At 37.1% G+C, this 11070-nt stretch overlaps 1 protein-coding gene across 4 annotated transcripts in view; it reads left to right on the top strand.

Annotated features, from left to right (window-relative positions):
- Nucleotides 1-11070, top strand: part of Sclt1 (sodium channel and clathrin linker 1) — a 113944-nt gene that overhangs the window by 78073 nt on the left and 24801 nt on the right. For all 4 annotated transcript variants that reach the window (XR_003843709.1, XM_021196294.1, XM_029537884.1 and 1 more), the window contains 3 exons: nt 3129-3203; nt 5444-5589; nt 9388-9580. Coding sequence is in view for 3 of the 4 variants with exons in the window: in XM_021196294.1 (XP_021051953.1) it covers nt 3129-3203; nt 5444-5589; nt 9388-9580 (414 nt within the window). In the remaining variant the exon portion in view is untranslated. The remainder of the gene's footprint in view (nt 1-3128; nt 3204-5443; nt 5590-9387; nt 9581-11070) is intronic.

Here is an 11070-nt window from a genome sequence, read left to right as displayed (position 1 = left end):
CTGCCTCTTGGCTGAAGATGTAGGCCCAAAAGGGGCCTGTCCCAGAAGATGTGTTGCCTCTTCAGTCTGCTCACTCACCTGCACAGACTAGTCTCCAAGGGACCTGAGATATAAGATGGCTCTCTCACCTGCTCTGGAGGACAGAGCCCTCCCAGGCGGTCACCTCTCCTCTGGCAGGGAAGGTGCCTGGTTGAAAGGAGCCTGAAACAGGGTCTGTCCCAGAAGCTGTGTTACTTCTGTAGTCAGCTCTCTCACCAGGGCAGACTGGTTCCTGAGAGACTTGGTACACAAGATGACTCTCTCACCTGCTCTAGTGGACAAAGCCCTCCCAGGCGGGGAGGTGCCCAGATGTCTGTAGTCCGAAACGGGGTCTGTCCCAGAAGCTGTGTGGCTTCTGCCTATCCTAGAAGTTGTGTCGCTTCTGCAGTTTGGACTCTCACCAGCGCACACTGCTTCCTGACACCAGCTTCTGTATTCTGATAAATGCATGCATTAGTGTTTGTTGAACATGTGACCATTTGTGCAACCATGCTCTTTACAGGAAAATATCTTCAAACAATAGGATAATAAAACTAGAAATCAGTAGCAAGGGAAACTACAAAAACTACTGATATGTAAGAAGGGCACCACTGACAAAACAATAGGAGAAATTTAATATTATCTATAATCAAATAAAAATCGAAGTCCATATTGTGAGAATACAGCAAAGAGATAATGTATAGCTGTTTTTGAGTGTCCAAATGGAGCAAAGGTATAGGCTGTCATTTTTTAGTGATTTCTATTTTGTTTGCATAGGGACTGATAAGTGTGGCCTCTATGCTATCAGCTTGAATAATTGCTAACCCTTTATAAAGTATGAACTTGGAAATATTAAGGAAATGCATGAAATTTTAATTTTCTTCCAAAAGCAGGTATATAAGTGGTGATAAGCAAAGTTTCTAATAATTTTTTATTTTAATATTACAGGTCACTTAATAGAACTAGTATAATAATTATAAATATTTCAACTTTTCTATTTTATTTTATTCTTTTTGAATCTCTTTTTTTAATTTAATTGTTTTAAACTTATTGACTCTACATCCTGTTCACTGTCCTCTCCCAGATACCCCCTCCCACAATCCCTCTCTAATCCCCTTCTCCTCTGAGCAGGTGGCAGCTTCCCTGGGTATCCCCTGACCCTGGCACTTCAAGTCTCTGCAAGGCTAGGCGCATCCTTTGTCACTGAGGCCAGACAAGGCAGTCCCTGTAGAAGAACATATCCCACATACATCAATGTTTGGGATTAAGAGAGAAGCGGGGGGGGGGGGAATTAATTAAAGACTTTCTAGAATTTAATGAAAATGAAGATGTAACATACCCACATTTATGGGACACAGTGAAAGAGCACTGCTAAGAGGAAAGTTCATAGCATTTTGCTCTCTTTTAACCCAGGTTAATCAAATACTGTTTGAACCATCATCACTTCATGTCAGTGGAATATAATGGTTCAGGTAAAGGCATAGATATATGCATAATTATTCTTTATAGGACACTAAATCTAGAAGTATGATCCAACTTTGGTATTGACATATTGTCCTAGTTTACTTTCTTTTGCTTTTGATAAAACACTGACAGAAAACCAACTTGAGAAGGAAGAGATTGATTTTAGCTTATAAATTGTAGTCCATTATCCAGGGCAGGATCTCAAAGCAGGAACCTGGAAGCAGGAAATGAAAGCAGAGACCATGGAGAGAAGCTGCTTGCTGGCTTTTTATGACTTGTTCAGCCTGCTTTCATGGACAACCTAGGACCCTGTGTCCCGAGTGCCAGCACCTACAGTTTGCTGGTCATTACTCAAGAAAGTGTTCCCATAGACATACCCACAGCCAGCCAGTTGGATGGAGGCAGTTTCTCCTTGCAAGTCTCTTTCCAGGTGACTCCGTTTTGTTTCAAGTTGACAAAGACAGACCAGCACAGGTATATGTTAAAGTCACATGAGTGGTGTTGTGAACATAGCAGAAGTCACAAATTTAGCATCATGAAATTTACCAATTAGCAGGCAGAGAGAGACAGAAGGATCTTGAATTCAAGTTTGAGGATAGCTTGGGCTATGTAATGAAACTAAAAAAAACATTCCTCTCCCCCCCCCAAAAAAAAAACCTCAAAAACCTTTTATAGATAAGTACCTTATCATGTATATGAATATATGTAGGGCCTGGGCTATGTAATGAGACTATGAAAAACATTTCCTCCACCCAAAACACAAAACCCTTTTATAGATAAGTACCTTAACATATATATGAATATGTATAGGACATTAAAATTATGTTTCCTACAAACTTGATTTCTATTTCAGCAAAAAGAAAGTCACACCTAATTTGTATTGGTTCGAAGTAATCAAGTTTGAACCATAATTTAAACCCTTACTTTTAAGTTTTGAAATCAGCAAGGTAGGCCTTTCATATAATTGTAAAAATTTGAATATTAGTGGTATACTGTCAACAAAGCAGGTTTACCAAAGCATGACCCAACAATTAATAAAACTATGCTTACTCTCAAATAAATAAAAGAATAATTGTGAAGAACTCACTAGTTGATTCTTTATGTTTTAGTATCTTGGCAAAATAATATTGATTAGCTGATATACTTGTTAAATTACTAAGTAAAATGTTCGATACATGAAGTCTTTTAAGTGTAAATGTTTCAATTGTTATGCTCATACTAATAAATTTCCCTGGCTATTGGTTACTTTATAAAGAAAACTTAACTTAGAATTTATTCACCTTTTATGCCAAATGTTTCCATTGGGACATTGTGACAATGTCTAGCTCATCTTGCAAAATATTTGGTAATAGTACATGAAAAGAGAACCTGTAATATCAAAAATCCTCATTTTTTTTTCTCCAATGGGTACTATAGCCTCTGCCTCTTATTTACTATATGAATTCCTTGGTATCATATAGCCAAAGGCAATTTCTGGAATCCTGGAATGGGCCAGTCACTTTTTGAAACTGACAATTACAGTGGTCTTATTTAGCTTTGTTAGATAACTGTAATATTCTTATGAACAAACCCTTTTGCTTTTCCATTTTTTCCTCATCTTAATGTTTTACTAGATACTTTATTTACATTACAACTTGACTTTATAGGACTGTGATGAAAAGCAAGGTCAAATTGATCGAGCCATTAGAGGGAAAAGAGCCGTGGAAGAAGAACTGGAGAAGGTAAGAAGGGCACATAGCTGCCTGAAGGCAGCCGCAGGGCTCTGCACTGCTGCCTGCTCTGCTCACGCTGGCTTCGTAAGTACTCTTTGGGCAGTGTTTGCTCACATCTAACTAAAGTCATTGAAATAATCATTTCACCTACATCTGTTTCTTCTAAGAATACCCATTTTCTTTGAACTTTGTACTTCAAGATCTAACTTTTTTGAAGTGTCTATTTACTGTTCTAGACTCAGCCCAAAAGTGGTTTTCATTTTGACGTCTTTTTTAACTTCATGCTAACTTACTGAAGTTAGAAATGGGCATAATAGGTATAGACAACCAAAAAAAACATAATATGCTATGGATTTTATCTTTATGTATGTGTGTGCTTGTATATATAGATGTATGCAGGTCTGTGTGTGCATAGAGACCAGAGGTGAACATTGGTTGTCTGCCTCAGTCCTTCTCTGCCTTATTTTTTTAGAGTCTCCATGATACTGTAACTCATCAACTCAGCTAGATAGTTGCCCAGCAGCCCCCGAAATACATGAGTCTCTGTTACCCCAGAACTGGGATTACAGGCACATGCCTCCACACCCACCTTTTATGTGAATGTCTACCCAACAAGCAGTTTACTGACTGAGTTATTTCTCTGACCTGGATTTTTACCTTTTAAGACTATAATAATTAGGGGTCTGGGAGGATCAGTGGTTAAGAACACTTTCTTCCAGAGACCTGGGTTCAATTCCCATCACCCACATGGAGTCTCACAAGCATCTGTAACTCCAGTTCCCAGGGATCCAGTACCCTTGTTCTGGCCTCTGTAGGCACTAGGCACTCACAAGATACACAGCCCTACTTACGCGCAAAACACTCATACATGTAAGATAAAATGTTTTAAAAGAATACAATAATTAGGTAAAATACATACCCCAATGATATTTGAAGTAAAAACCATAAAATTAGTTTCTTGCATGCTTTTTCATTAGCAGTAAATATACCACTGTTTTAAAGTGCCTTGGGGAAGAAAGCACAACTAAATATTAGCACTTACCATGTTTAAAGTGCTGTGTTAATAGCTTGCATAGAAAGGCTAAGTAATTCTAATGTTAAAAATACCAAGCAATGAAGTCTGGATTTGACTTTGAAAGGTGACCTCAATGACATTCAAGGTATGAGACACATCCATGTTGTCAAAAACAACAAAATCAAGTAGTAAAGAGCAGTTTATAAACAGCATAGAGCATAGCTTTATCTGTGGAAATAAGCATATGCACTTCTGTCTCAAGGTAGACATTTTTTGACTGTTAGCCTCCTAAAGGTTTATCCTTCCAGATTTTTCATATCATCTTAAGTAATGCTGCCAGCTATACATAAGGCTTTGGGATGGATTGTTTTTAATTACATGAATGTTTTAACATTACATGGCATAAGTTAAGAAACAGGTTATATTGGTGCAGTGTAAAACTTAGAAGGCACAGCAATCAGTTCTCCATTAGCTACCCAGCAACAAGCTAATACTATAGCATTTTGGGCTGCAGTGATACTCAGTGCCAACAAGGGGTGCTGACACAGTGCTAGTCCGCCTCAGTGGGAAAAGCGATACAGTAACTTGCAGATTTGGGAGGACAGTTAGATGAACAGTTTGTCTAATATGACCTCAGACCTGCTGGGTAGTTAACCCTGTGCTGTAAGAGGAAATCCAGTCTCAAACTGAGCTATAGCACAACTACCCCTGAGAACGGAAGCTCCAATTCTAGCCACGATGTAACCCAAAGCAGAGTTCTAGAACTTTCAGCTCTACTAGTTACCTACAACACACTCTTAGTTTTCAGTATTTCAGTAGAGCATTATCTTGAATAGTCTGAAAATAATTGCTAGACGTTTTTGGTTTGTTTGTTTGTTAGTTTTATGTTTTAGGGTGAAACTCTGAGCCATGGTTAGCAAGGTCTCTACTACTGAGCTGCATATCCACCCCTACCACCAGTTGTCAGTAAACTGACATTAAAGCATTTTTAAAAAGCCTCAGTAGCTGTTTTATATTTCTGCATTAGTTGAATACAGTGAGTATGAATGATTTCATATTTTTCCACTGTCAGTTTATAGTATTTTATTTTGTAAATAAATCAATCATAGGTGTCTTAAAATATCTAACTGTAGGAAGAGATGAACACACACTTGTGACTATTTCTCAGCATTGTTTTTTTTTTTATTATTGAGATAATTTCCTATAAGGTAATGCTTATAAGCCTTTTCCTCAGATTTACCGTGAAGGCAAACAGGATGAAGGTGATTACAGAAAATTGGAAGAAATGCATCAAAGATGTCTTGCTGCAGAGCGTTCAAAAGATGATCTTCAGCTAAGACTCAAGAGTGCAGAAAATAGAATAAAACAACTTGAAATTAAGTAAGTTTTCTTTTGGGTTTCCTATGATGACATTTTAAGAATTCACATGGGTGCTGGTGAATTATTTCCCCTTTTATAGAACTTATAAAAACAACCAAATATGTTTTTTTCCTAATTTCTACTTTTATTAAGTTTTAAGTTGGAATACAAAGTAATGCATTTAGTGAGAGCGTTTTTTTGTACTCATAAGCCATAGTATTATCTTATAATTTGTTCCCTTCCCATACTGCTCTCCTCCCTGCCCCTGTCTACCCTATGATTGTTTCCCTTACCACCCACCAAGTAGTATGCATCTCTGCTTTCATATCATATCATTCTGTTACCCGCTTTGATACTCTCCCTCCCCAAGACATTCTCCTAGCACCCTCAGAACTCCGTTTCCAATGCACGCGCGCGCGCGCGCACACACACACACACACACACACACACACACAGACTGACCAACCAACTGTTATCTGCAGGTAGGAATAATTGTCTTTCTGGGCTTGACTTGCTTGGCTTGGCAAGATGATTTCCAGTTGATAGAGTTCCCTTCCATGTATCATGATTTCATCTTTCTTTATTGCTGAGTAAGTGCTACTCGGTTTATGTACCACATCTTCATTATCTATGTGTGTGTTGGTGAACAGCTAGACTGGTTCCTTTTCCTTCCTGGCTATTGTGAGCAGAGATGAGGAGAATGTTCTAGCATCTCTGTGGTATGTTGATTTAGACTATGTGTATGTACATACATATACATGTATATATCTCTAAGTTAGATTATATAGTAGTTTTTTGTTTGTTTGTTTGTTTGTTTGTTTGTTTGTTTTTTTGGTTTTTCGAGACAGGGTTTCTCTGTGTAGCCCTGGCTGTCCTGGAACTCACTTTGTAGACCAGGCTGGCCTCGAACTCAGAAATCCGCNTGCCTCTGCCTCCCGAGTGCTGGGATTAAAGGCATGTGCCACCACGCCCGGCTGTTTTTGTTTTTTTAATTAGGAGATCTCCACATGTTCCTCATAGCCTTGCCATTTGGTTTTATTATCTTATGGTGTGATGGAAATCATGAAGCTATTTTAATTTGCATTTCCCTGATGGTTAAGGATGTAAATATTTGTCCATATAGTTCCAGCCATTTAAGATCTGCCTATTTAGTTCATTAACCATACTGATCAGACGATTAGTTTTATGTTATTTTGTGGGTTTGTTTCATTTTCAAGTTCTTTTATGTATTCCATATGTTAGTCCTCTACTAGATGAATTAAGCAAAGATGGTTTTGCCCATTCTGAAACCTGGATTTTACTTACAGTTCATTTTGCAGGTGCTTTTTAATGTGTAGTTTCTTATATCAGTTCATAATGTTATTTTCTAAGCTAGTACTGTATTTTTCAGATAGTCTTTGCTGTCCCTATATCTTGAGATATTTTTTTTCTGTATGTCCCCCCAGACAATTTTAGACATTAAAGTCATCAATTCACTTCCAATTGACTTGTGTATGAAGTGAGAGATAGGGACCTAGTTTCCTCTTACTACATGTGAATATCCAGTTTTCCCAGCGCCATTTATGAAGAGGTTTTCCTCTAAAGTATGTTTTGAAACTTTTGTCAAGAATCAGGTAACTTCAAGAGTACGGGTTTATCTCTGGGTCTTTTTTTTTTTTTTCATCTACAAGTCTATTTTTATAAGCACTGTTTTTGATTTTTGGCTCTACAATACAACATGAAATAAGATACTGCGATACTTCTAGCATTATTTTTTGGTTTAGAATTTCTTTAGCTATTCAGCATCTCCTGTGCTTCTATAACTTTTAGAATTTTTTTTCTAGTTCTGTGAAGAATGCCCGTAGAATTTTTATAGGGATTGCCTTTAATATGTAGGTGACTTTAAAGTAATTCAATCATTTTACTATATTATCTCTGTGAGCATGATATTTTTCTATCTTTTAGTGTCTTCAATTTCTGTAGAGTTTTACATTTTTTTATTATAGACGTCTTGGCTTCCTTGCTTAGGTATATTATTACTGAAGGGAATTTCTGCTTTTTTATTACATGCTAGTTGTTGTGCCACCTCTCAGTGACCCCTCCCACCATTCCTCATCCCACTCCTCCTCCCCTTTGCCTCTGAGAGGGTGCTGCTCCCCAATAGGCCTCTCCTTTCCCAGGGGCCTCAAGTCTCTCAAGGATTATGCTCATCTTCTCCCACTGAGGCCAGACCAGATTTCTGGTATATATGTGCCAGGGTACTACTGAAGTCTTTTAAAGGGAATGTTTCCCTTCCACTTTTCTCAATGTTGTGTATTGATATATTTTAAAAGCTGCTGGCTTCTTAGGTTGAGTTCTATATTCTGATGCTTTGTTGTTTTGTTGTATTTATCAACTTAAGAGACTTTGTGTTGAGTTGTTAGGGTCCCTTTGTATGAGAACCAAGTATCTGCAGATAGAAATAACTGGCCCCTTCCTTTTATCCCTTTATTACTTTCTTGTGTTATTGCTCTAGTTAAGGTTACAGTCACTACATTGAATAAGAGTGGAGAGAGCTGACACCTTGACTCGTTCCTGATTTTCAAGGAAATTCATGAAGCCTTTTTCTGTTTACTATAATGTGGCTATTTTACCATAGGCAGCTTTTATTATGTTGAGGTATGAGCCTTGAATTCCTGCTTTCTTTTGGGTTTTTATCATCTAGTAATGTTGAACTTTGTTAAAGTCCTTTTCTGCATCTATTGAGATGATTACATTATTTGTTTTCAAAACTGTGTTCAAGCCTTTTTTCTTTGAGGTGTTGGGTAGAATTTTCTGCAGATATTATTTAGCATATTTGTTCTCTGATATCATATAATTGATATATCTTTCCCCATTTTTGTCTTGATGATCTGTTTGTTGTTCATCATATAATATTAAAGTCACCTGTTTTTATGCTGGAATCAGTCTGCTTTTATATTCAGTAGTTTTATAAAACTAGGTGAGCCAATGTTCTGAGCACATGGTCTAGAATTATCATCTCCTCCTGATGGATCATAGTCTTAATTAATGTGATAATCAATTCTTTTGCTTTGTTGAACAAATGGGAAATCTGAAGGCTTCCAGATACTCACCACTTCCATGTGCTTCTCTCCAGGATCATTTCTTAGCTATTTACCAGCACGTGGGACAGCAGTGAGAGCTTTCTATAACCTCCACATGCACTGGGCCTCTTCTCCAGTTTGTTTATCCTCGGGGTATACTTAGTAAATGTTTGCTCTTGTCATTCAGAGGATGCCTGGAGTGTGTATTCTCTTGTCCCATTCTAGTTTCAAAAATAATAAGCTTTGTAGTTTTTCAAGTCTCCAATAATCTCTAGTGGTCACTCTTTGAGGGACTAAACTGGACTGGGCTTGATTTGACTTTGATTTGATTTAACTTTGAGGCAATCAGCTATTGTGTTTTCCAGTGGTCCTGCATTAAGTAAAAATTTAATTAGGAATTACTACATCTCTTTGCTATCAGCTTCACATTGTTCTCTTGCTATAGCAATTCTCAATGTTAGGAAAATCTGAAAATATTTCATATTGGTTTTCCAAATAAATAATAGCAGGTCATCTTGTCCATCCTTATTTAAAATTGTTAAATGCATTTAATTTAACTTGGTATTGCATAATTTTTGAAACCACATTAGTATAACATTAAAATGAAGGCTGTGGGTATGTTTATTATGTTTTCAATCCCCAGCACCATGCTGAAGTGAAAAGTAGTGAGTCAGAATAAAGGAAACAGAAGTTTACATCATAAAATGTGCACATCTTTATCCTTTGTGTTCTGTTTCATTTGTTTAAACAAAAACAGTTCCTCAGAAGAGATATCGCGTTCCCATGAAATGATCCAGAAACTTCAAACTATATTGGAGTCTGAGAGGGAGAATTGTGGCTTTGTCAGCGAGCAAAGGCTGAAGCTTCAGCAAGAAAATGAGCAACTACAGAAGGAGACTGAGGATTTGAGAAAAGTTGCTCTGGAGGCCCAAAAAAAAGCAAAATTAAAGGTATTTTCAAAATGAGTTAAATTTGTTCTTAGGAAAATCAAGGTGTAGAAAATATTCGCTAGAATCCTAGCCAAACATTTTCAGGTTTTGTGTGTTTGTATGTGTGCTTGTGTGTGTGCATACAGATCCATTCATGAGTAGATAGACACCTAGACTGACACTATAGCTTGGATAGTGTGATGAGCACAACTTTGCAGTTATCTGTATTGTGCTGGTTATGCGTGTGTGGGTCTGTCTTCTCATCAGATAGCATGAAGTCCTACTTTAAAGTACTAACAAGGGGAACTTGGCAAGTGTTGTTGAACATTATTGTCTTTTCTATCTGCACACATTAAAAAAAAAGAAGTTTGTTTCCAACCATACAACAAACTGATCTTCCTACCAAAGCAACACTAGCAACTGTAGCTTAGACAGCTCTCCAGTCTACTGTGCTCTCGCTTCCATTTGAATTTCTTCAAAATCAGTAAGAGAATGTGCAGCAGTTTGCTCTGAGAGACCCTCCTACCTAGTCTAAAAGCAGCAGCAAAAAGAATACAAGGGGCATAGTCTCATTTGAGAAAAATCTTTACCTTTTATATTCTTTCCCCTTCCCTCTTCAATAATCCATTTAAGGCACTTTAAAGAAACACATTATTCCATCAGTGTCTCATACTCTTCCATTCCACTGTATTTTTCTAGAAAGTGGCACTGGCTTTTTATAATAAAGATCTTCTTCCAGGCTCATAGTGAGGATGTAAAATAGCAGTACTGGTGTTGCACTTTGCTTATTGCTGATTCAGGGAATCATGTCAATGGTCTGACATCATTCCTGTCAACACATAATTATTGACTATACTATTGCAGATATCCAAGGCTGTCAGTATTCATAAGAATATGAAATCTGAGATGAAAAATAGTAATATGTTTTACAAAAATGTTTTTACTTTGAAATATAGAGAACATGGAAAGAACTATATTGCCAGATCAATATAAAGCCATAGTTACATAGTTAACATCAGAATAATCATATATTGATAAATAGCACAAAAGAAAATCCAATAATGAATTTTACTTTGATGATGACCTAATTTTGTAGCAGAAACACACTGTGATTCAAGAGTAAAGGAATTATTTTCATTTTAATGCTAGATAAACTAGATCCATATTTAAAAAACAAATCTTGACATCTTTCATCACACCATATATGCAAAGTAGTTTGTGCAGCCTTGCAGACTTGAAAATAAAATGCATTAGCTAAAGAGATGGCTCAGTGGTTAAGAGTGTGCACTCCTCTTACAGAATACTTAAGTTCAGTTCCCAGCACTCATAACCAGCTATAATCCAGCTCCAGGGGATCAGATTCCCTTGCTGGACTCTGAGGGCACTTACATGCACATGAACATGCACACATTTACACAAAAGTAGAAGTTTAAAACACTTTTTTTAAAAAATGAAATATGTCCCGAGCTAAGTTCTCGCCAGCAAGAACACACTCGGACAACCGGATTCTT

This window comes from Mus pahari, chromosome 4 (assembly GCF_900095145.1).
Source record: "Mus pahari chromosome 4, PAHARI_EIJ_v1.1, whole genome shotgun sequence".
Lineage (NCBI taxonomy): Eukaryota > Metazoa > Chordata > Mammalia > Rodentia > Muridae > Mus > Mus pahari.
The sequence above is the reverse complement of the archived record's forward strand: the minus strand, read 5'-3'. Positions and strand labels throughout refer to the sequence as shown.